The 27,900-nt window shown below is 34.0% G+C and overlaps 1 protein-coding gene across 1 annotated transcript; it reads left to right on the top strand.

The window, feature by feature from the left end:
* The first annotated feature begins 40 nt into the window (after positions 1–40).
* Positions 41–27,244, top strand: LOC128175870 (isoleucine--tRNA ligase, mitochondrial-like). Its single transcript, XM_052841725.1, has 22 exons — positions 41–320; positions 2,408–2,530; positions 2,810–2,963; positions 3,513–3,664; positions 4,044–4,093; positions 4,193–4,305; positions 4,461–4,554; positions 4,657–4,772; positions 5,721–5,911; positions 5,996–6,086; positions 6,391–6,536; positions 8,942–9,099; positions 9,280–9,382; positions 9,472–9,565; positions 9,766–9,871; positions 10,135–10,237; positions 10,672–10,794; positions 13,679–13,810; positions 15,053–15,156; positions 17,717–17,859; positions 17,956–18,143; positions 26,888–27,244. The coding sequence occupies exons 1-22, from the start codon at positions 129–131 to the stop codon at positions 27,167–27,169; spliced, it is 2,958 nt and encodes a 985-aa protein (XP_052697685.1). The 5' UTR covers positions 41–128; the 3' UTR covers positions 27,170–27,244.
* Positions 27,245–27,900: the final 656 nt, after the last annotated feature.

The raw sequence follows: 27,900 nt of genomic DNA, 5'->3' as shown, positions 1-27,900 counted from the left end.
TTTCTTACATATATCTTTTTATTTTCTAAAAAAGATATGAAACCAATTTCTGCGGAGCGGTAATATGTCAGCGTCCATGGACACACTGTGCAAAGTAAAGACTTGATAAGTTGATTGAGACTATCGCAATGCCTCTACTCACAACTAAGCATTTGCGATTGCCATGGATTAAGTGCCACTTGTCATTACAGACGTGCTTATACTGCGATAATGTTAAGGACAAGAAAAGTAAACCAACAGGAAACAAATACAGGGACACCGTCTATTTGCCAAAGACGGACTTTGTTTTGAGTCTGAAGAAGGCGGGAGATGGGTTTAAAGTAATATTCATTATTGTATACCCCACTGTCCCACCGCATTAATATTCCCCAATGCCACATTGAAAGCGAGACCGTTTAGGCTGTTCACCATCTTCAATCTTGATATTTTTTTTAAATGATTTTTATCATATAGATCAACATAATATGTTTTACGGTGTGAACGTTGGGGCGAGCGCAGAAGGAACCAAACATCTCTTATCATTGTTAAATGCAACGTTAACCCGTGGACTTGCCCCAACCTAAAAACTTTGGCTTTGTCTCAAAAACTTTAATCACCGCAAGGAACCCGAAGTTAACAAACATCAGGGTTCGACACTAACCTTAGTCCGTTAGTCCCGGACTAATAGATTTTAATTCAGACTAACAAAATTTCTGTCTAGTCAGTCTGGTCAGACTAATGAAAAGTTCTGCTTTAAAAAAATATGTAGATTATCGATGTGCGATTGTCGACATTTTACTTGAAATCCTGACTTTAATTTTAGTATCTACATGTAGCATGATGCAAATTGATATGAAACATTGCGGTGATTATAGTTACCAAACAAAAACAACAGAGGTATGCAGGATGTTATGGGTGACTTGATTAATTCTTTGCCTTACAGGGATGTCCGAGAAAATAAGTGACAAGCGCACGTGTTCACAATAACGGCTTAGATAGAGACACTTAGGTGTTTGAAAAAAATAAAGGTGAAAGGAACCATTTGTGAGTTGCTAAATTTAAATGAATTGTGTTTAAATCATTTGTCATAAATTGTTTATTATTTTTAACTAATTTTAAAGAACTTGGATAAAGAAAAGAACATGGAAGCTCGAAGCCCAGATCTATTTATAAAATCTGTAATATCGGCATATACCATGTACTTGGAGATAGTGAATACGCAGCTCATTGCTATGTACTAAATAGTACAACTAAGCAAGTGCTACTCCTGTAAGAAAAACATATTAAAAACACAATGTGGTGTAATTTTTGCACCCTTTTCAAATTCTATTGAAAAGTGCGTATTATATTAGGCAAAATACAGTATTGCATTTTAATTTATTTTGGACGGGCAAATAAAATTGCCTGCGGACTAGTTAAAGTAAACAGGCACAAGTCCGGCTGGACTAACGCATTAAAAAGTTAGTGTCGAACCCTGTAACATTTATTCCAATTGTCCATTTTAGGCTAATACACTTAAACAAACTACCACTGAGCATACATTTTTTTTAATAAAAAGACAATCATGTTTTATCATTCCTTTACTTTTTAAAATGATCATTAAAATCAGTAAACAATAAACTGCTTGTGAGTGTGTTATTTCCCATTTTGCCCTTGTTGTTATTTTCCTCTGTATCATCAATTAGTTTATAATTTTGTTAATTTTGTATGCTATATATGCGTTGTAGACATTTTTTAAATAATTTTTTGTCACCTACTTCAAGCATGCATATTACAATTGGATCAATATGACAGTAAATAAGTATGGAACTTGCATGTGTATTTACTTAGCAAAAAAATATGATCAAAACAACTAATCAGTCAAAGAGTTACCATTAATACTGATACTGAGTACTTACTACGCGTTACACCCAGTATATATGCTTGATCCACCTCTAAATTTATTGCGCGAAGTCACTGTGACGTCATACTTAACTTTCTTTTGCGCTCAACAGTTCTCGTAAATTGTCGAAAAAATTCGGGAAAGTAAATGACGTCATATGTCAGCAAAAGTTCAGATAGATACAGTTTTTTTTGCGTAAGCATATGTGTTGTTTACTTTAGTGTTTTTAAAGGAGTTTTGTTGTTATAAATGAAATAGATGTATACGATTAAGAGTTAAGAATTTTCCTTAGAAACGCTTCCTGTTCTACCATGTTGCTATGCACCGCAAAGGATTATTGGGATATGTAGAACTTTTTCACGTGGCCTCATAAAAAATCTTTGAACAGTGTGCAGATTTCATCTCGAATTTTCTCCCATCGTACATGTTGTCTATGGAGCTCGCTATGCGAGCGGCGCTTCGCGCTGCCTCGCTGCGCTCGCTATCAAGACATGGAAATAGAACAATGTAATTGCTTATACATGTATTCTCAATTTTTATTAATAGAAATCGGAGTTAAGTGAACTTTATAAGTGGCAGCAAAATGAAAACAGAAACAAGCAATTTATTCTACATGATGGACCTCCATATGCAAATGGCAAGCTACATGTTGGACATGCAATTAATAAGGTAATTGTTTACATCCTTGCTAGACTTAAAATGTAAATTAGCATATTGCAGAAGAAATTTTTTCAACATCTGAACTTTCAACTTTACACTAGCTGCAATGTCTATTGGTCTCGGGGTACTTTAGACAGTGATCAGTCATTTAATATAAAATATTTTTTTAAAAATAAAAACCCGCAAACTTAAATGTTCTTTATAATTTGCAATCAATTGAAGTATTCTGAAGGTAAAGTACATGTATTTGAAGATAAAAGCATGCATTTTTGTATCTTCCTTTTACAGGTTCTAAAAGACATAATCAATCGCTACAACTTGCTTCAAGGGTACAGAGTTCATTATGTTCCTGGATGGGATTGCCATGGTCTGCCAATAGAATTGAAAGCTTTAAAAAAGAGCAAAAAACAGACACTCTCTGATCAGTCCATCCGAGCCATGTGTAGGTTCATTTGTCTGTTAATATAATCAATATTATTAATTCTGGATTTTAAAGTGAACATCAATTAATTAAATCAAAAACCATTTTAAAGAAAATTTTCAAATATGACTGTAATTTCCAGTAAATGCTGACACTTATTCAGTTTAAAAAAAAAAAAATTATTAGATTTGTTTAACTGGTATTTACCATTCCTAAGTGTATGGAGTACTGTAAATAAAATTTTGTTTTTGCTAATGAGTTTACAGTAAAATACTGGTTCACAAATGGTTTTTTCTATAAATATATTAGTTAAAAAATGTTAAGAATTCTGTAAGTTGATAGAACTTGTGTTTGAACCATTTGTATATGTTTATGCAATAAAGTATGTTCCAACCAAAAAATGTGATACTGGGTAATAATCAAAGAACATATATGTTAATAGTGAAGAAATATTCTAAATATTCTTGAGTTTTTTTCCCTTTAAGCTTGCAAAATTTTCTTGCATGAAAATAAAAGTTGGCTTTCAGTACAAGATGTCAAGTGTCAGCTTACTCAGTTAAATGTTTGCAGCAAAGACATTTGCCGAGGAGTCCATACAAGTCCAGAAGGAGGGATTCCAGGAGTATGGGGTGATGGCAGACTGGGAGGGGCAATGTTACCGGACCATGGACCCCCTTTATGAGGCTCAACAGCTTGATGTGTTTTATGCCATGTATGAGAAGGTAAATTTTATGTTTTGTCATCCATCAATTCAATCTACTGTAAACTTATTATATTTGGCGTGTACGATATTTGGCGGAAAATAGTTTTTGAACAAGTTGGAACGGATTTGAATTAGCGTATTTGTGAATGTGACTAATCTAATACATATATGCATTGCATTTAGCGATGTACTTGATTTAGCGGAAGCCACATTCCGCCAAAAACGCTAAATAGAATACACAGCTGAATGTAATATGTTTACAGTATTTAAAAACAAGATGGTGTTATTCACCACAACCTTATTGAGTATGAATTTTCATTTACATTATGGGTAAATAGTAAGGAGTCAGTTACATGTATTAGAGGTCTATAAACTTAAGAACACTGTATCTTTTCCAGGAACTGATATATCAAGGTTACATGCCTGTGTATTGGTCTCCATCTTCAAGGTAAGTACTATTTTGTAACTGAAACTTTTGATGTACATGTAGTCAAAAGTAATGGAAAAATTCTATTCATTTGGAAGAATTCTCTTTTCTCTTGTTTAGAACTGCTTTAGCAGAAGCAGAATTAGAATATGACCCTGGTTTTGTCAGTAAGGCTGTGTACGTCAAATTTCCAGTGACAGCAGACACGTTAGAGGCATGTTTTTCTTTAAATGGTAAGGATTTATTTAAATGCAATGTAGACCAAAGGCAGAGAAATCTCTAACTAGTCTTGGAAAAGTTAATTACTGTCATATGGACTTCTTTGGTATACATGTACATGTACTATGATTTTGTAACATAAAAGCTTGTACATTATATGTTTACACAGATGCTGAGAAAAGCCAAGTATTTGCCTTGATCTGGACCACAACCCCATGGACCCTGCCCGCTAATGAAGCCATTTGTTTTGGATCTGATTTAACGTAATGTAAAGCAACAGAATTACTAATCAAGTCAAATTTCTCACTTTTTACAAATACATGTATATAATGTTCATCTGTTTAACTCTAAATGTTTCTTTATAGGTACTGTCTGGTGAAAAATCTTTGTAATGATGAACTGTATATATGTGGGAAAGAGTTTGTGGATCAACTTCATTCTATTTTACCTGGAGAATCAAAGATTATTCAAGAAATAAAAGGTAATAATGCCGTACGATAAAGGCTAATTAGACCAAATATACATTTGTTTATACATGTACTTAGTTACTGTAATTAAAGTGTTTTATTAATAATAGACATTACAGTAAAACTTGGTTATAGCAAAGTCTTAGGGACCAATGGAATTACTTCGTTATATCCGTAATTCATTATATCCGTAATTCATTATATCGGTATAACCAATTTGTAATAATGTCTATAGCGAATTCACTATATATATGTTTTCTTTCACCAGACTATAATTTTTGCTAATTGAGTCTTAAAATAAAAATTCATCACTTTAATACCTTTAATAATCGGATTTTGAATTGAAAAAAATTATATGAAAATGAATTCATTCAAACTATCGTATTAATTTGGTAGAACGAACTTTTTTAAACTGTAAAGAAATTCGTTATAAATGTGTTAAATTTCGTTATTATTCACCTCAACGGGACTCAAAATCAGTTCGCCATATCCGTCAATTTGTTATATCCGAATTTGGTATAACCAGAAAATTTTGCAAAGATTTGTGGAGAATTTTACTAGGGATTCCAAAAAACTTTGCTATATCTGAAATTTCACTATATTCGTGTTCGTTCTAAACGAGTTTTACTGTATTCTGGATGTAAATGTATATTAATTTTATCTAATCCTTCACTATGGACATGTATATGTCAATTTGAAAGTAATTGCAATGTTTGTACTTATTATTTGGATGGTGAGCTAGGTTTCGTTTGTCATAGAAAGCAAGATTTTTGTCTTGCCTAGACGGTCGAGTGGTTAGTGCGCCGGCCACTCACTACTTGGGGAGTGGGTTCCAGAGGTCATGATATCAACCCCTGGCTGGGGCAGAGGTGGAGCTCCAATGAATTTCCCTGTGCTTTATATATGAATACATGTATATCATACAAAAACACCTACAACAGGTAATTGTTTTTCTCCTATAGGATCTGCTTTCAAAGACTTTAAATATATAAATCCATTGAAACAATTAATGGATCCTTCTATGGATGTACAAGAGTTACCTTTCTTGGAGGGAGATCATGTGACTGCCGATGTAGGCACCGGATTGGTCCATACCGCCCCGGCTCACGGACAGGAAGATTTTCAGAAGGGAATGCAGTATGGTCTCCCTGTGGTAATTTTTTTTTTTTTTCTTTTAATACAGTTCGTAGAAAATTGTGGGTTTTGCATTAAAGATAACACACAACTGCATTTTTAGGACACTCTTGTTGATGAGACAGGAAGATACACATCTGAAACAGGGCCACTTTTGGAAGGAAAAAGAGTTCATGTGGATGCAGAAGATACAGGTATTTCAACTTTTTATTGGTAGTAGCCTACAACATATCACATGTGTAATGTCAATATTGGAGATATCCTTGTATTCACTGCTATACTATATTTACTATATTGGTCTATCTCCAATTTGATGTCATTGATTTCTTTTTGATAATTTTGATTTTAACCAAGACATGAAGTGATTAGTCAAAATCATTATTTTCATAAGAAAGGCTCTGAAAGGGTCATCAACGAAATACAAAGAATTGAAGATATGGTTAGATAAAGATAATAATAATAATAATAATGATAATGAAATCCTTACATTTTTTTCAGTTATTTCACTACTAAAAGATCACATCATATTACAAGAGAGCTATAAACACAGTTATCCCATTGACTGGAGAACTAAGAAACCTGTTATTTTACGGGCCTGTAAACAGTGGTTCATAGATACAAGCAAACTACAGCAACAAGCCATGGTAAGCCTTTGAGAAAAAAACTCTTTGCTGTCTCTTTCTCAGTTGCACATATACTGTAAGATGTTTTAATTCCTCAATGCAATTTAAAAGTACCAATCCAAAAAGTTTCATGTTCTTGGAAAATCTACTTTTAATAAATAAGACACATTTCTTTTACCATTCGGTAAAGGAAATATGGCAATCATTTTTGGGTTTATTTCATAGAAAAATGGTAAACTGCAAACATAATGAAATTAAAACCATTTTGTCAATTTCCCAATCTGCAATAGGTTATTGAACATGCCACAAAATCATGTGCTGCTATTTGATATCTTTTACTATACTGTGAAATCATTAGAATTCGTGGTGGCTCAATTTTCGTGGTATTCATTGGTAGCCCTTCCCCATGAAATTACATCCTCAGGAAAACAAATTTAGAAACATGCACTGGTTTTTAGCTCACCAAGATGAAGTCAGGGGGAGCTTATGCTATACGTCTGGCGTCGGCGTCAGCGTCCGGACCTGGTTAAAGTTTTTGTTGCAGGTCCTGTATCTAAACTTGCATGGATGATGCACCTGGACATACTTATGAACTTGAAAGACTTGGATGCTGAATCTGGGTCCTAAATTTCAGATGCTCGAGGAGGTTAAGGTTTTTGGAGCAGGTTAAAGTTTTTGTTGCAGGTGCCCTTTGATAGCAATATGTAAGTTACTGCTAGTCCTAACTTCATCAAACTTGCATGGATGGTGTGTCTTCTGATACTGATGCACCAGACAGGCTTGAATGCTGAATCTGAGCTATAGTTTTCGGATGCTGGAGGAGGTTAAGCTTTTTAGAGCTGGTTAAAGTTTTTGTTGCAGGTGCCCTCTGATGATTATATCTTAGTTACTACTGGTCTTAACTTCACCAAACTTGCATGGATGGTGCGTCTTATGATACTGATGCACCAGACAGGCTTGAATGCTGAATATAAGCCATAGGTTTCTGATGCTGGGTGAGGTTAAGGTTTTAAGAGCTGGTTAAAGTTTTTGGAGCAGGTGCCCTCCGATGATTATATCTTAGTTACTACTGGTCCTAACTTCATCAAACTTGCATGAATGGTGCGTCTTATGATACTGATGCACCAGAAGGTTAGAATGCTGTATCTGAGCCATACGTTTCTGATGCTGGATGAGGTTAAGGTTTTAAGAGCTGGTTAAAGTTTTTGAATCAGTTGCTCTCTGAAAATGATATCTTATTACTTGTCCTAACTTCACCAAACTTGCATGGGTGGTGCGTTTTATGCTGCTGATACTGATGAACCTGACAGGCTTGAATGCTGAATCTGAGCCATAGGTTTTGGATGCTGGATAAGGTAAAGGTTTTTGGAACAAATCACATGTTAAGGTCAGACGACACGTTCCTCGAGAATCTTTTTTGTATCTCCTCGTAATAAAGAGTTCTAATAAAAAATATTAATTTTATAATTACTTTAAAAATGATCAAAATTTACTTGATATTGGTTATATGTGTACATGGTCGAGTGGTTAGAACCGTGGCCGCTCTCTGCCAAAAGCGTATAGTTTCTAGAGGTCGTGAGTTCAAAGCCCCGCCCCGGCGGAGATATAGTTCTACTGTAGTGAATTTTGCTGTGCTGTAGATGTTTTTATTTTATATCAGCAATTCAAGTGTATTTTCAAGAAGATTATAAAGGAAATTGCATACTCTAGTATTTTGCAGAAATGCCTGGTAAGGTACCCTAATTTTTTGCAAGAAAGCTTGTCAAAGTAGTAGTAAACCATTAACAAATTCCTGGAAAAAGTTATCTAAAATTGAGGAACGTGTCGTCTGACCTTAAATAGATAATAGTACTATTTTTAACTTGCATAGTTGATTAAACTATAATATGAATGAATAGCAGAGGTAACTTCAGATGTATTATTAATTTATTTTTTTATCACATGATTCACATGATATTGCAATATATAATATTGTATTGTATATTACATAATATTGTATCATACGATATTATATAATATGATATTGGTTTCTATAATATATTATTGTATTGATAAACATTGTATCTTATAATACTATATGAAAAGAACATATGATTATCATACAATTTTTTAACAGATGATATACGATATTGTGTCAAAACAGTATCCATGAATATCCAAGATCATAAAGTATGATTTTCATATGATATGATAAAGTTGGTCTCATAAAGGTAATGCCTCGTCTCGGTGAGCTTTGTAATCTGTGATTACCTATGTTTCTTACTGAAACTGAAAACCAACGCACCCATGAAATAACATCCCCATGAATAAGCAAAAAGCCTGAAATCCACAAAAATTGCCCCCCCCCCCCCTCCCATGAAATTAAATGATTCCACAGTATTTTCATTCATTAATAATGTTATAAAAAATGTGATGGTTACTGACAGGAGTGTATGAAAGATATCAAAGTCTATCCAGAATCACTGCGTCAAAACATGGATGCTCAGCTAAAGAGAAAGTACTGGTGCATCTCCCGCCAGCGAGTCTGGGGTGTGCCGATCCCCGTCTTTTATCACCGCGACACTGAGGAAGTTCTCATCAATAGGTGATACATGTAGCTGTGCCCAGTGTGCATCTATTTCATCTTCAGTCACACTTGGTCATGTAAATAAATGTATTTCATTGAATTTGATCTGCACGAAATGATGGATAGATTGTATATGTTTTAAAGATCAGGTTTAATTACTGTAATAAATTTATCAGATATTACTTCTTTCTATTTAAGAGAGATTTTTGATCATGTTCGAGATCTAATATCAAAGCATAGTTCAGACTGCTGGTGGAACATGTCTGTTGAAGAACTGTTACCTCAGGAAATTCTCTCTAGGGTGAGGATTCCTCTTACAATACATGTAGTACAATACATAGTTAATTAAAGTCAGCTCTTTAATGTTATTTTGGCATATCTCCTTAACAGAATGGCCTTGGGAATAGCAGTGACTACAGGAAAGGAAGTGACATCATTGACATTTGGTTTGACAGTGGAACTTCCTGGGCATCAGTTCTCTCAGGTAAATCAAAGAATAAAACCTCAATAAAATGATTTCAAACATACTACATGTATATTAAAATCAGTGAATGATGCAGCACAGTGCAATATGCATTGGAGTGTTCCGCATACCTATCTCTGAGACAAATGTTATGGTACATGACATTGATAACCAAACTCACTGAATTTCTGGGAGTAAAGTAATGCATGGTTGTTTGACAGATGACAAGGTTGCTGATGTGTATCTGGAGGGTCTGGATCAGTTCCGTGGATGGTTCCAGTCCTCTCTACTGACTAGTGTGGCCTACAGAGGGAAAGCTCCATTTAAGTAAGTGCTCTTATTAAATTCACATTTATCTACATGTATCAAAGGAGTAAAGGTGACTGGCTCAGTTACTCGTGGCATAAATGTATTAGAATCTCACCAGTGCTCATCCATAGGTTCTTTATAAAGTGAATATTGTAATCTATGATATACACATCTATCAAAACAGCTTTGCAGAAGTATTAAAAGGGAGAATTGCTGAAAAATATTTGACATGGAGACAATGTGGTCTTTCTGTCTAAATCTACTGGCTTGACATTTTACAGGAAGTTAGTGGTCCATGGTTTTGCAGTGGATGAAGAAGGACACAAGATGGCGAAGTCTGTAGGGAACGTGGTAGATCCAGGGCAGATCATCAACGGACACAGTGTAAGACACAGACAAGTTGTAGGGATTAATCAACACATATATCACTACTATTCTTCTAAGATGTACTGTTACTCTAATTTTATTAGGTTTAAACAATATGGGCCAAAGGTGGTGTTTTTTTATTTTCATAAATATTTTCATATTAAAAAAAGTAAAATGTTGTATTGCTCATGCTCAGACAAGATTTATAAGATAATAAAATCCTGCATTAATTCACACCAAATTATGAACTCTACAGTGATACTTGCGGTCTAAGTAGATTTTTCACTTTCTGATAAAAAATGTACCCCAAAAATCGTATAAAATGATGATGGGTAGATATCCTGCTTTGAGCACAATTCATGTTTTAAAAAAGATACTCTAATGAATCATAAAATAAAATTTTAGTGTTGCATTCCACCTTAAAAAGTTTTTTTTTTACAATATTTATACAGAAGGCAACTGGTATCCCATATGGACTTGATGTTCTAAGATTGTGGGTGGCAAACTCTGGTCTGCAAACTAAGGTAGCCATTGGCACCAACATACTGGATATTCATCAGGAGGAGCTGTTTCAGGTATGCAGAGGCGGATCCAGCAATTTTGAAAAGGGGGGGTTCCAATTGATGAAAATCAATACGTGCAAAATACATTATTTGTCAATAAACAAGGCCTTTTGAACGTTTTCCGTGCGTAAATTTAATGAACATTTATCTCATCAATATCTATTTCACATTTATTTTAATATCAGAGTGCGCTGCATTATTGAGCGTTTTGGTTTGGGTAAGGAAGATTTGCATAATTTCCAGCCTTAAAAAAATCCAAGTCTCCAGCAATGAGAACGTGCGTCTATGCTAGAAACACTAAGAAACCAAAAATAATTCAGACTTATTACGACAAGCTATTATAAAAGTGAATTTTTGGTAAAAAAAATTTAGGTCTTTGATGTTTAAATTCTGAACTATTTATTGACTTTGATTTCTATCGGTTGCCTTCTTAAATAAAGGTCTGAATGATAGGATATGACAAAAAATGGGGATAGTTTTTCTGCTGAATAGATGGCACATGTCAAATACAATTTTACAAGCAATAGTCGTCCCAGGGTACATGATGTGACCTCTGTATAATGGGTGCGCCACATCACCCGGCACTAGTACAGATGCGATCTTATTCAGGAAAGTTTTGAAAAGTTGTGCATTTTTATAATGGTTTATATATAAACACCTTACACGGTATTTTGTAACATAATTTCCGATTCTTGGAAACAAAACAAAAAAGGCTTTCTTTTGTGTTTCATGTGGGTATGAAGGTACGCTAGTATTCCAGAAAAATAGCATAACTTGCATAAAATTAGCTATAATCGATTTTTTAAAGAAATAGAGTAGAAAATGCATTGTAGATGTTATTATAAATCTGTGTTTTTAGCGACACTGCTTAGTTAATTTTTTTTAAAAATTTTCCACATGTTTACTCACAGATGTGTGCACCAGATGCTGATGGGGAGTACCTTTTTCGAAAAAAAAAACCGTTAGGGTTTTTCATATAAGAAACACATGTACACGTACATGTAAATTACGGTGCGTTGTAAAAAATTCTTTAAATCAGCAATTGTAAAAGCATTTATTTGAAATAAATACAGTATTTATATTATAAATTGGGACAATTGCCTTTAAATAGGCATTAAAAGTTTTCAAAAAAAATTATATGTCCCAGAGAAAGGGGGGGTTCCGACCCCCGGAACCCCCCCTCTGGATCCGCCAATGGGTATGTACCATATTTTTCAGGGCATATGTCGATGCGAGGCATAGGCCGAATTGCTCATTTTCAGACAAAATTCAGGAAAAACCCTTAGACTAGCCGACCTGGGGGATAAGCCAATTTTCAATTGACGATTACTATAGTGACAGTATGACCGCTGATTAAGGAACTCAGCATATTAAGTATTTACTTTCAGAATATCGATGTAGCTGCAGGTCTGTAGCTCCCGGTCTGAAAGAATTCGGATGGACGACCTGGGAGCTACAGTGCCTCCCATAGTAAAACTTGCGCTAGTTTTGGACTCGGGTATTCAAAGATGTGAAATCATGACCTTTGAAGATAGGATGGGGCCACAATAGGAGGTCGAATTTTTACATAGGAATGTATAGTGTGAATCTTTAAAAATCTTCTTCTCAGAAATTAATCAGCCAAGTAAACTAAACCTTATGCCTTATTTGGAAGCATCCTCAGCTAATGAAGATTTGATGACCCCCAGAGGTAGGGTGGGGCCACAATGGTTGGTTGAATTTTTACATAGGAATATATAGAGTAAATCTTAAAAAATCTTCTCAGAAACTATTCAGCTAAGAAGCTGAAACATATGTGAAAGCATTCTCAGCTGATGTTGATTCAATTTTATACAAATCATGACACCCGGGGGCCACAATGGGGGAGGAAATTCTACTTTGGGGAACATATAGAGTAAATCTTTAAAAATCTTCTTCTCAAGAACCATTTGACCAGGAAAGCTGAAACTTATGGGGAAGCATCCTCAGTTAATGTAGATTCACAGTTGTTAAAATCATTACCCCCCCCCCCCCCCCCAGGGGCCACAATGGGGGGGTTCAAATTTTTACATGGGAATATATAGAGTAAATCTTTAAAAATCTTCTTCTCAGAAACCATTTTGCTAGGAAACCTGAAGCGTGTGTGGAAGCATCCTCAGCTAGTGTAGATTCATAGTTGTGAAAATCATGACCCCTGGGGGTAGGGTGGGGCCACAATTGGCGGGGGGGGGGGGGGGTGTCAATTTTTTACATGGGAATATATAGAGTAAATCTTTAAAAATCTTCTTCTCAGAAACCATTTTGCCAGGAAACCTGAAGCGTGTGTGGAAGCATCCTCAGCTAGTGTAGATTCATAGTTGTGAAAATCATGACCGCTGGGGGTAGGGTGGGGCCACAATTGGCGGAGGGGGGGGGGGGGTGTCAAATTTTTACATGGGAATATATAGAGTAAATTTTTTTAAATCTTTCTCAAAAACTGGAACTTGTTTAAACCATGATCCCTAGAAGTTGGGTGGGGCAATTTGGGGGGGGGGGGGGTGAATTTTTACATCATCCTGTTAGAAAAGGCACTTGATTATAGATATAAGAATATCTAAAGATTATAAACATAAGAATATCCAAGGGGAAAATGGATTTATTTATATACAGGATCTACATGTATTATACTACATTTTCTAGATATTTTTTATTATGAATCCATTAAGTTGATTTTATCATGCCTCTAGTTGCTCAGGTGAGCTATGTGGCCCATGGGCCTATTGTCTTATTAGTACTGGTATGTTAATGTTGACAGATCTCTCAGACTTATAATATTTTCAATAAGATTTACTACTGTCAGCTAAATATTGAGCCACCACAAATTCTAATGATTCCACAGTGTCAGCCAAAATTGACTCCTCTTGGTTTTTTTTATCAGCTTCGGAAAATGTTGCGCCATCTCCTGGGAAGCCTGAGGGGATTTGATGTAAACATTCTCCAGACAAACTACAGTGATCTCCTGCCTCAGGACCAATATCTGCTGTCACTGCTCTACAGTTACGGAACCCAGGTATAACTAACAACCACATCCTCATGATGACAAGTATCCCATCATTCATAACTTTTGCTATATTCATTGATTCCTAATAACTACTGTAATATTCATTGATTCCTAATAACTACTACTATGTTCATTGATTCCTAATACCAACTGCTATATGTATTGATTCCTAATAACTACTGCTATATTCATTGATTCCTTATAACTACTGCTATATGTATTGATTCCTAATAACTACTGCTATATTCATTGATTCCTTATAACTACTGCTATATTCATTGATTCTTAATAACAGTGCTAATAACTACTGCTATATTCATTGATTCCTTATAACCACTGCTATATTTATTGATTCCTAATACCTACTGTTATATTCATTGATTTCTTATAACTACAGTAACTGCTATATTCATTAATTCTTAATAACACTGCTAATAACTACTGCTAAATTCATTGATTCCTAAAACCTACTGCTATATTCATTGATTCCTAATACCTACTGCTATATTCATTGATTCCTAATACCTACTGTGGTAGAATTAGGTATATGGCATTCCTACTAGCTCCGGCAGTAGGTTAATCCTTTAGCTCGATCGGTAGAGTGCTGGACTGGCGTGCCAGAGGACCCGGGTTCAAACCCCAGCAGAGGCAATAAATGTCTCTGTTACAAAATGGTGCCCACGTTGGGACCTGGGTATTCTCTGGCGGGTGAGAGAGATTGTTTCCAGAACTTTGCCCCACAGGCATTGGCACTCCAGGACGCCTATTTCCTTGGAGGGGGACAATGTGGTAGAATTAGGTATATGGCATTCCTACTAGCTCTGGCTAGTGGGTTAACCCTTTAGCTCGATCGGTAGAGTGCAATAGTGGCGTGCCAGAGGACCCGGGTTCAAACCCCAGCAGAGGCAATAAGTGTCTCTGTTACACTACTACTATATTCATTGATTCCTAATACCTACTGCTATATTCATTGATTACTTATGACTACTGCTATATTCATTGATTACTTATGACTACTGCTATATTCATTGATTCCTAATAACTACTGCTATATTCATGGATTACTTATGACTACTGCTATATTCATTGATTCCTTATAACTACTGCTATATTCATAGATTCCTAATAACTACTACTATATTCATCGATTCTTTATAACTACTGTGCTATATTCAGCGATTCCTAATATTGTGCTGCTTAATGCACAATTAACATTTGACTATGTATACTTTTTTGAAATATATTTTTCAGGTGACTTCAATGTATGAAGAATATAGATTTGGAAGAGTTTTGACACTTCTTCAGAAATTTCTCAGTGATCTTTCCAAGGTCTATATTACTATATCAAAAGACAGGTAAGATTACGCTTCCTCCCCTATACAGAGGATCGTGTTGTTTTGAACTTCTTGGTGAGGAGGATAAGACAAAAGAAATTTAACTTTTATGAAGTATGAAGCACAAAGTGTGTGTATTTATATTATTCCATTTTAGTTCACCTGAGCTAAAAGCTCAAGTGAGCTTTTCGGATTACATTTTGTCCGTCGTCCGTCTCTCTGTCTGTCCATTCATCTGTAAACTTTTTACATTTTGCTTCTTCTCTAAAACCACTCGTCCAATTTTAATCAAATTTGACACAAAGCATCCTTATGGGAAGGAAATATAAATTGCAGAAATAAAAGGCCAGTTTGCATTCAAAGTAGAGAAAACCTCGAAACTGTAAAAAAAGGGGGGTGCATTTTGAAAAATCTTCTTCTCAAGAACTGTTAAGTCAAATTCAACGTGATTTAGCAAAATTCATCCTTATGGACAGGAAAATATAAATTGCAAAAATTTAGGGCTAATTTTGTTCCAAATTTGAGTTCTTACAAAAAAATAATAAAGGAAAGGAATCAGTGTACCGGTACATAACTTCAGGTTTGGTATTCCATATTTTGAAAATGAGGTTCTTTGTTTAAAGCAGCCATGTTGGACGTATGGTAAATAGGTCGGTCTGACAAAGATGAATGTTCAACAGTTCGCGTGTGAAGCAATTCTTTGAAACATGCAAGATAAATTGGTGCCGAATTTTTACGTGTCAAATCAAACACAGACTTCAGTAAATCAGACAGTTAACTGTTTACTTAGCGCAAAATAAGCAAAACCTGATGCATTGACAACGTACTAAAATACAATTCATTCAATCTGTAGTTCAGTTTGATCTTTGCAATGTGTTTTGTTGAGATGCTCAGCATTTTCTCGAGTCTATTTAGTTTAAACAGAGTTTAATATTGCTGACAAAAATGTGTAGGTATATATATGATTCATTTTGAAAAATAAATTGTGCTCTTTATTTGTTTTAGTGCATGTTTCTTATGTTTAATTGTTTACAGTATTTTCTCGAGTTTATTCAGTTTAAACAGAGTTTAATATCGCTGACAGAAATATATAGGTATATGTATATCATTGTGAAAAAAAATTTGTGCTCTTTATTTGTTTTAGTGCATGTTTCTTCTGTTCAATTGTTTACTAACCATATATGAGTGTCAAGCTTCGAATTATAAGCAAGATACAGAGCTTTGCTCACAATTCTATGTTTGTACACAGATCTGAGGCCATTCTTTTTTTTTTTTTTACATTTTAAATGCTGAAGAGAACATATTAATTGAAAAAATCATACCATATGAAAAAATCTTCAGTTGAATGTAATAAACTTATATTATGTGAGCAAAAAATGACTCAAACCAAGCATAATTGTGAGTTCTGTATCTTGCTTATAATTCTATGATTGACACTGAAATTTTGGTTGATCACTAGAAATATCTCGCTAAACATTGAATACTCAAGTACAAAAAATTAAGAAGGATGATATGCTGTAACTGCTTTCTGGGGCCCCCTCCTTATATGATGAATTATCATAGCCATCAATTTTGATAGTTTTTCAGACAGGAGTACAGTAATGTAAATAAAAACGACCCTGTTAAAACAGTTTCCATAGTTCTGACACATTTCTGTTATGGGGATAAAGGCATTATCGCTATTCCTAAGAAATATTACAGTGGAAAGTCATCCTGGTTTGTAGCCATTTGTTGTTTTTGAATAAAGATGAAAATAATTGGTGGGCCTTAGAGTAAAATAGAGTGATATGCCTGTCAATACATTGATTATAATAGCTTTTTAACATATCATGTGACAACATTTTTCATTTGAGTGTATTCATCGATCAAGTGTCAGAGTAAGGTTATAAAATGTCACACAAGTTCATGCCAGGTAAACAGCAGTCATTTATAATGAGGAAGACTAATTAAAATTTTTGAACATTTTTAATTTGAGGAATTGAGCGCATTGAGGTACAATTTTCCTCTTTCACATATAGAAATTTTTTTAATAAAATACAATAACTATTATAATATATTAAAAAAAAAATAGAATAACAAGTAAGTAGCTGAGGAAGAAAATGTACCTATATGCTCTCATATATCGCCTTATAAAGTGGGGGAAGGGGGGGGGGGGCAGAACGAAAATAAAAGAAATGGATGTTAACAGATGCTACCAAAAGTTTAGTTTTATATCTTGCATAGGATCTTCATATTTTCGGTAAAAACGGTATTCCATAAAGGTACAATGTCAAACATTAAGTGTATGCAAAAATAAGTGTAAAATACGGATACTATACAGCATTTATATTTTGTTATTATATGAAGGGGCCATATGGCACAATATCCTTTGAACACCCATATAAAGTCATTGTTGCTCAGGTGAGCGATGTGGCCCAATGGGCTTCTTGTTTAATGTTTTATTCATGTATGTATGGAATTGATTATGGAATGTAACACAAAATACCATAATATAATATGAGAATAAATCATCATTTTAATGACAATATTTTAGATTTCAAGGGTCTGTAAAGATTTGTGTAGACTTCATTCTGTATTGCAGATTGTACTGTGACAGTGTCCAGAGCCCCGGACACCGATCCTCTCTGTTTGTCCTCTATCACACTCTGGAAGTCCTGACTAAGTCCATCGCCCCCATACTACCATCCCTGGCTGAGGAAGTCTACAAGTTTCACCCACAGAAAAGTGAATTGTTTGGGACTCAAATTTCATCAAATTTCAATCTAAAATACTAGTATTCCTTTGTTTGATTTGAGTATTCATTAAGCTTTCCTATTCCAGAGACTTCACCATTGTTTCACACCCTCTGGTACCATCTAAATCCTAATTGGAATAACCCAGACATCGAAAAGCTGATGTCTACAGCTTTCACCATAAGGGACAAAATGAATGAAGTACTAGTATCTGAACCAATGGGAAATTATGATGCTATTGTAATTGCCAAATCTCAACTTTATTCAGAACTAAAGGTACATGTTTTTGTGTTAAAGATGATCAAATCTTAATACTGGTAGCATTTTTAATTAAACAACAAGAGGCCTATGGGCCACATCGCTCTCCTAAGCAACAATAGGCATGATAAAATTAGCTTAATGGAGTCATAGTACAAAATATCTGGACAATGTGTTATAATACATGTAGATCCTATTCGAAAATTCTTATGTTTATAATCAAGCCCCTTTTCTAACAGGATTTTATAGTTATATCACATGTTGAGCATTGCAGTTCTCAAAAAGATCCTAAACAATTGTTTATATACGGGATAATAACCTACATCAAACTCTGAACCTTTTGTGAGGCCCAAAAATTGTCCAGAGGCCAAAGTCTAAACAATTTTAAAGAATCAGCAACATGTAAGAAGTCTTGCATATAAGTAAAACCATATACAGTGGGTTCCACTTGATCTGATAGTGGTTAATCGAATAATTCAATTAATCTGATATAATATCAAAACACCGAACCATTTCTTATATATCCCTTTATATTTTGTCCTGATAATCATAAAAAATGTCATTTTCGGTTAATCTGATAGGATTGTGACCGTGTGAAAATGATTTCCCACCCTTTTACTCCTGTATTAATCTTTGTTTAATTGGTTGACACCCCTCTTGTGTACATGGTAACTCTTTACAGGGCATTAGTTACACTTCAAAGCACACGGGTGGCTCCCTTTGTTGTAAGATGAAAGGTACCGACATCGATAGTTGTTCTGGATGACCGCACACAGGACTGACCTTACCTGTGTACACATTTTATTGTTTGTTAGCTCACCTGAACCGAAGGTTCAAGTGAGCTTTTCTGATCACCTGTTGTCCGTCGTCCGTCCGTCCGTCCGTCCGTCTGTCTGTCCGTCCGTCTGTAAACTTTTCACATTTTCAACTTCTTCTCAAAAACCACTGGGCCAAATTTAACCAAATTTGGTACAAAGCATCCTTATGGAAAGGGGATTATAAATTGTTAAAATAAAGGGCACAGCCCTTTTCAAAAGGGAGATAATTGCGAAACAGTGAGTATAAGGTGCATATCTTTAAAAATCTTTTTCTCAAGAACCACTGCACCAGAAATGCCAATATTTACACAAAAGCTTGTATATATAGCGAAGATTCTAAATTGTAAAAATCGTGACCCTCGGACCAAAACTGGGGCCCCAGGCGGGGTTCAAAGTTTAACATAGAAATACATAGGAAAATGTTTAAAAAATCTTCTTCTCAAGAACCACTGCACCAGAAATGCCAATATTTACACAAAAGCTTGTATATATAGTGAAGATTCTAAATTGTAAAAATCGTGACCCTCGGACCAAAACTTGGGCCCCAGGCGGGGTTCAAAGTTTAACATAGAAATACATAGGAAAATGTTTAAAAAATCTTCTTCTCAAGAACCACTGCACCAGAAATGCCAATACATACACAAAAGCTTGTATATATAGTGAAGATTCTAAATTGTAAAAATCGTGACCCTCGGACCAAAACTGGGGCCCCAGGCGGGGTTCAAAGTTTAACATAGAAATACATAGGAAAATGTTTAAAAAATCTTCTTCTCAAGAACCACTGCACCAGAAATGCCAATATTTACACAAAAGCTTGTATGTATAATGAAGATTCTAAATTGTAAAAATCGTGACCCTCGGACCAAAACTGGGGCCCCAGGCGGGGATCAAAATTTAACATAGAACTACATATGAAAAATGTTTAAAAATTTTCTTCTCAAGAACCACTTCACCAAAAATGCCAATACATACACAAAAGGTTGTATATATAGTGAAGATTGTAAAAATCGTGACCCCCGAACAAAAGTGGGGCCCCAGGACGGGTTTAGATTTTAACATATATATAGGAAAATGTTTTAAAATCTTCTCAAGAACCATCGTGCAACTGTTTGGGATATTACTATGCATACATGTACATCCTCAAATAATGTAGATTCAAAAAATTGTAACTCCCGGACAATTGATGGGCACCAAGAGGGGTTAAAAATTTAAACATTTTAAAAAACAAAGGAAAAGTTTAAAAATTTTCTTCTCAAGAACTACAATGTTTTAGTTAGTGGAATATCTATGCATGCATCCTTCGCTTATGTAGATTCCTAATTCGTAAAATCGTGACCCCCGGACCAATAATGGGGCCCCAAGATGGGGTCAAAGTTTATTATAGAAATATAAAGGTAACAGGTTAAAAAATCTTCTTCTCGAGAACTACAATGCTTCAATTTGTGAGATTACTATCATGCATAAAACCTTGGATAATGAAGGTTCGACAGTTTTAAAATAGTGACCCCTGGACTAATACTAGGGACCCAAGATGGGTTTAAAGTTAAATGTAGAAGTACTGGTATATATGGAAAATGTTTAAAAATCTTCTTTTCGAGAACTACAATGCATCAATTTGTCAGATAACTACGTAAGCACCCTCAAATAGTGTAGATTCGAAATTATAAAAGCCATGACCTCAATCTAATACTGGGGCCCCAAGAGGTGTTCAAAGTTTAGCATAGAAATATAGAGGGAAAATGTTGAAAAATCTTTTTCTAGGGAACTATAATGCTTCAGCTTGTGAGATAACTATGCAAGCATCCTTAAATAATGTAGATTCCAAATAATTAAAACTTTAGCACTGGACTAATACTGTGGCCCCAAAAGGGGTTCAAAGTTTAACATAGAAAGATATATTGAAAATGTTTTTAAAAAGTTCTTCTCGAGAACTATAATGCTACAGTTTGTGAGATTACTATGCAAGGATCCTCAAATTGTGTAAACTCTAATGTAGTGGAACCAAGAGTTATCTTTCTTAATGTTCTGTACAGTCTGAGAGTTATTCCTCTTGAAGTGGAACTCTTCTACGTTCAGTTTTTCAGGTTGTGTACGTGCGGTCCCACCGCAGTGCTACACATTTTCATTCCCATGTTACTATTTATGTTGTTCAAGCCAACCATAAACCTCGGACCATTACTGGGTCCCCAGAAAGGGGTTCAATGTTTAAAATAGAAAAAGCATATGCTACGAAATGTAATGTTACAAGGAACTGCTGTTCAGGTGAGCGATGTGGCCCATGGGCCTCTTGTTTATTTACCAATTGCATGTCTTAATTTCATGCTGGGCTTGCACCATTAAAGGGGCATGGTCACGATTTTCGTCAAATTCTATTTTTCTATTTTTATTATTTACAATGCTTTAGATATGCATTTCTAGTGATCAAAAAAAATTTGAGAGTCAGTCTTTAAGTTTTAAGCACGATACAGAGCTCACAAATCTGTGACGTGTAAACAAGGCTCGTGCCCTGTTTTTGTTTACATAAGTTTAATTTATCAATTTAAAACCTTTCTCGAGCTGATTTTTCTCTCTTCTTATTCATTTTAAGCATAGATAAACAGTTCCTAACGTTTAACACATTCATTTTTGGTTTAAATTTGAAATTTTTACTTCAACATTCAAAATGTAAACAAAAGCTTGTTTACATGTCAAAGAATTGTAATCTCTGTAACTCACTTATAACTCAACAAATGACACTCAAATTTTGTTTGCCTATTAAGAATGCCTCACTGAAGCATAGTAATTATTCAAATTGGAAAAATAATTTTGGACCAAAATCGTGACCATGCCCCTTTAAGAATTATTTAAACATGTAATTTCTGAATCAATAGTGACTGGCTTTGAAACATGTGACATCGAGGAAATTCTGATTACTTTCAATTTTACATCGGGGTAGAAAACTTTATAAATAAAATTCAATAAATTGACTATCAGAACCCTTTGTATAATAACATTACAGTTTTTGTGATTACCGGTAATTTGTACAACTGGATCTCCAGTGTGGCCCCAGCCTACTCCTCCAGATTTTGATTTTAACAAATTTGAATATACTTTATCTGAAGTTGCTTTCACTAAAGTTACAGCTTTTCCAGGCAAATGGTTTTTTAGAAAATGATTTTATTAATAAGATCTTTCTTTATATATTCCTATGTAAAAATTTGTCCCACCCCCTTTGTGACCTTCACCTAGTACGACTCCCAGGGATTATGATTTGAACAAACTTAAATCTTCAATACCTGACTAATCTTCACTACCTGACTATGCTTTTACACAAGTTTCAACTTTCCTGGCTGATTGGTTTTTGAGAAAAATATTTTTTAGGACATTTCTCTATAAATTATATTCCTATGCTAAAATTCAACCCCCCTATTGTGGCCCCACCCTACCCCAGGGGTCATAATTTTTTTAACTTTGAATCTTCACTACATGAGGATGCTTCCACACAAGTTTCAGCTTTCCTAGCTGATTGGTTTCTGAGAAGATTTCACCTCACAATTTTGAATCTACATTACCTGAGGATGCTTTTACATAAGTTACAGCTTTTCTAGTCAAATGGTTCTTGAGATTTTTTAAAGATTTACTCTATATATCCCTAGGGAAAAATTCGACCCCCCCCCCCCCCACTGTGGCCCCACCCTAGCCGGGGAGTCATGATTTTCACAACTTTGAATCTACACTACATGCTTCCACACAAGATTCAGCTTTCCTGGCCTATTGGTTCTTCAGAGGATTTTAAACAATTTACTCTATATATTTATTCCTATGAAAAATTCGACCCACAGATTGTGGCTCCACCCTACTGTGGGTCATAATTTTCACAACTTTGAATCTCCACTACCTGAGGATGCTTCCACATAAATTTCAGCTGTCTTAATTATCTACCCTTGTAAAAGGGTGTGATCCCTAATTTTCACAACTTTGAATCCCCTTTGCCTAAGGATGCTTTGTGCAAAGTTTAGTCAAAATTGGCCCAGTGGTTCTGGAGCAGATGTTTAAAATGTGAAAAGTTTACAGATGGACAGACAGACGGATGGCAGACAAAATGTGATCAGAAGAGCTCACTTGAGCTTTCAGCTCAGGTGAGCTAATAAAATGCTTTCTTTGGTGATTCATTCGGGATATGAAGGTGGCGATATTACAGAAAAAATACATAATTGCATTAGCAGGTTATTTATTTTTTTACAATGATCGCTACTTTGAATTCATAACTTCAAGAAAGCATTTCATTGTTTATATTTACATCTTTTTTTAACTAATTAATAAATTGATCGTAGAAAGTAAGTAAAATTCACTAAATTACTTTAAATGTACATAAGAACGTTAGCTAAAAGAAACAGCCAAATCATCTCCTATGAGACCTTGAGTCTGACATCATCATGATTATTTCGTGCAGGCCATGATTTTTCTTAGGTCGCTGTAGGTTACAACTAATTGATAAACAGGGCGTGTTGATTTCAGTCTGACTGTTTCTATAGAGCTATGAATTGACTATAAGTTTCCATAAGAAGTAAAGGGAATCGTACTTGGTAGATGTAAATATCTAAGTTTGAAATACATGTAGTATAGTGAAATTTGACAATATCATTTCATTGCTGAAATTTATTTGATGTAAAAGCACCTGTCTTATGAGAAACAATTGTGAATTGAAAATTATATATATATATATATATATCAGGCTTGGGGTAATGCTAAATGCAATGGTAATGCATTGCAATGCATTACATGTTTTCAAAGTAATGCTAGTAATGTGTAATGCCTCAAAATTAGCATTACAAGTAATGCTAATGTAATGCATTACTTTCCAAAATCTAGTGTAATGCTGGCATTACATGGCATTACTTTGCATTACTATGCATATTTCTGCATGTTCACTTTAAAAAATGTGATGAATAAATGAATAGTTGAAATTGAATTTGATTAAATTTATTTTCAAAGAAGAAAGAAATAATTCTAATTGAGAAAAAAAAGTTTTAATTGTACATGTTTTATTAAAAAAGGTTTTTTAAAATTCATTTTTTAATTGTTTATATTACTAAAGATAACAGCACAATTTCATAACATTTTTAAGAGTGTTGTTATTAAGAGAGTCCTTTGGGAGGAAATAAAGAAAGAAAGAAAGAGAATCATTTAAACAATTTACTCCAATTAGTTTGCACTTCAATAAGAAATGTGTCAACAACACACTATGCCCCCAGGATAATATAGAATCAAAACAATCTATTGTTATAAGAAGTGCTAAACACCCCAATCCCCTTCCCTTTGCTATGTCACAATAGAATAGGAGACAGACATGCACATTAAAAAGCAAAATGAATGCACTGTCCATCCATGATGAAAATCAATATCACTTCCAATATTATAACCTATTTAAAAATAATCATACTTATTTTCTCTCTCTTTCTCTCTCTCTCTCTGTCTATCTTGTATATTAATTATACTGTACATTAGTTTGGACTGATAGAAAATACAAAATTTATGTATTTAATCTATTATTGCACTTAATGTATCCTAAGATAAAGATCGTCAAACAGTATTTTCCAGTCCAAGCTTTGACTGCTCCTGCAAAACATTTATTTAGTATAGCCCGGAAGATGGATGCATTTAAAATATGAACCCTTTGAAACTTCGATCATAAAGTGCAACAGCAATCTTTTGTCTTAAAGTGTCCTCCGTAAAAAGAAATACGATTAAAATATAGTAAGAAATATAACTGGGAAAAATCATCTGTTTATAAAGTAATAAAATTAAGTGCCCAAAATTATAAAGATTTGTGTAATCTGGGGATATATCTATATTTAGCTTTTAAAAACCGCAACATTATTTCATAAAATGTTTTTTGTTACGCATGTTATCCTGTGTCTCTATTTCATATTTGATATTGTATCATGCCAAATGTCTATAAATATCATTTTACTTACGTAATATGTTGTTCATATTGCCACAATATGATTATATATTGAGCAAATAAAGAATGACTTTTGTTTATTCATTGAATTTGAACCTGATACTGAGCATAAAGCTGTAGATATGTTAAAGAGTGTTGTATATTTGAAACATTTGCAAAAACTCTTTATTAGCTTTACTTAAAAAAAAAAAGTAATGGTAATGGTAATGCATTACTTTACTCATGTAATGGTAATGTAATGCATTACTTCAAGAAAATCAAGTAATGGTAATGGTAATTTAATGCCCAAATTCATGAAGTAATGGTAATGTAATGCATTACTTTACAATGTAAGTCGCCCCAAGCCTGATATATATATATATATATATATATATATATATATATATATATATATATATATATATATATATATATATATATATATCAGGCTTGGGGTAATGCTAAATGTAATGGTAATGCATTGCAATGCATTACTATGCTTATTTATACATGTTCACTTTAAAAAATGTGATTAATAAATAAATAGCTAAAATTGAATTTGATTAACTTTATTATAAAGAAGAAAGAAATAATTCTTGAAATAAAAATTTTTTAGTTGTATTAAAAAAGATATATAAAATTTCATTTTTAAATTATTCATATTACTAGATATAACAACACAGTTTCATAACATTTTTATGAGTGTTGTTTTTAAGAGTTTTAAATCATTTAAACAATTTACTCTAATTAGTTAGCACTTCAATAAAGATGTGTCAACAACACACTATGCCCCCAGGATAACATAAGTATCAAAACAAAACACCCTAACCCCCTTCCCTATGCCATGTCCCAATAGAATAGGGGACATACATGCACCTTTAAGGGCAAAATGAATGCACTGTCCATCCATGATGAAAATCAAAATCACTTTTAATATCATAACCCATTTAAAAATAATCTCTCTCTCTCTCTCTCTCTCTCTCTCTCTCTCTCTCTCTCTCTCTCTCTCTGTTGTACATGTATATTAAGTACATTAGTTTGGACTGAAAGAAAATACAAGATTCATGTATATTTTCTATTGTTTCACTTAAGATATCCTAGGTTAAAGATTTCAAACAATCTTTCAGTCTCAGCTTCCACTGCACCTGTAGAACGTTTATTTAGTATAGCTGGGAAGATTTTCAAACTAATAGGATGCAGTTAAAAGATGAAACCTTCGAAACTTTGATCATAAAGTGCAACAGTAATCTTTTGTCCTAAAGTGTCCTCAGCATAAAGAAATCCGATTAAAAAATATTAAGAAATATAACTGGGAAAAACCCTCTGTCTCTAAATTAATACAAAATTATAAAGATTTGTGTTATCTGGGGAAATACATGTATCTCTATTTAGCTTTTTAATAACCGCAACACTATTCCATAAATAGTTTTCTATTATGCACGAATTCTGTGTCTCTATATCTATCATATCTGACATTGTATCATGCCAAATGTCTATAAATATCTTTTTACTTAATATGTAATATGTTGTTCATAATGCCACAAGATTATTATATATTGAGCAAAAAAAGAATGACTCTTGTATATAAAGTCATTGAATTTGAACCTGATACTGAACATGAACCTGTAGATATGTTAAAGAGTGTTTTATATTTGAAACATTAGCAAAAACTCTTTATTAGCTTTACTTTTTTAAAGCAAAGTAATGGTAATGGTAATGCATTACTTTACTCATGTAATGGTAATGTAATGCATTACTTTAAGAAAATCAAGTAATGGTAATGGTAATTTAATGCCTAAATTCATGAAGTAATGGTAATGTAATTTTGCCCCAAGCCTGATATATATATATATATATATATATATATATATATATATATATATATATATATATATATATATATATATATATATAAATTCAAATTTTTTATCACATTGTAAAATATTCATTTTCATTTGATAAATCATCTTTTTAAAGATTATTTCATATAAAGCATAATCATGAATCATTGCTAATTTTAGAAACTACAGGATGCTGAGACTAGCATGGACTCCCCTCTGTGTGAAATACTGCAGACAGCATCAACCACACTGAAATCTTCCCAGTCAGGGGAAGTCACTGCTGATGATAAGGACATTGTAATACATGGTTCACACGCAGACACTCAAACTGAATTTACAGTGATACTGACAAAGGCTGGGGGCTCTAAATGCGATCGCTGTCGAAGAAATACAGCCCAGAGCAATGAATTGTGCCAACGATGTTATGATGTACTTTTACGAAATAGTCAATTAAGTCCATAGTGTAATAGGATAATATAAAAACTATACCGTATTAATAAAAACTATTTTTCATTAACAATAAAGGTCTAAACAGTTGTGTTTTGGTTGCAGACCACTACCTGTTGTTCACTTTCAAATGGCTAGCTGCTGTTGTTTAGTAAATAATGCACATACAGTTGAACTTCAATATCTCAAACACTGATATCTCGAATACAATGGATATGTCGAAGTGATTTGTAGGTCCCAACCCCTTATTTTTTAAGTATTTTACCCTCCATATCTAGAGTACACTAATATCTCGAAGTTTTTAAACAGTCCCATCTAGTTGGAGATAGCGAAGTTTGACTGTATTTTGTGCAGTGAACCTGTTCAGGTATTTTTGTGGCCTGCTCAGTGCTCTGTCATCCCTTTTCTGAAAAACTGCAGTTCTGTAGCTTAATTATTCTAACTTCTTGAAAACAGGACCGCCCTCCACTCCTTTGAAAATCCAGCCACAAAACAGTGAAATCCTCTTGGACCCCCCCCCCCCCCCTTAAAAAAATCATTCCTTAGGCTAACTCCCAGGTGAAATTTTCTGGAATAGTGCCTGTAAATAGCATGTGTTGGCAAATCTGATTAAACACGTCATATCCTTTGCCGGTGCCGATAACCCATTATCGAATTTCTTTCCGTGTAACATGCATGTTTTTGGAATCCATCATCGCTCCGCAGAACACGCTTTTCAATATGTTAAAGCCATTTGCTGCGGAGAT

The sequence above is a fragment of the Crassostrea angulata genome, chromosome 3, assembly GCF_025612915.1.
Source record: "Crassostrea angulata isolate pt1a10 chromosome 3, ASM2561291v2, whole genome shotgun sequence".
In the NCBI taxonomy this organism is placed as follows: domain Eukaryota; kingdom Metazoa; phylum Mollusca; class Bivalvia; order Ostreida; family Ostreidae; genus Magallana; species Magallana angulata.
Note: the sequence above shows the minus strand (reverse complement) of the source record. Positions and strands in the feature narration are given on the sequence as shown.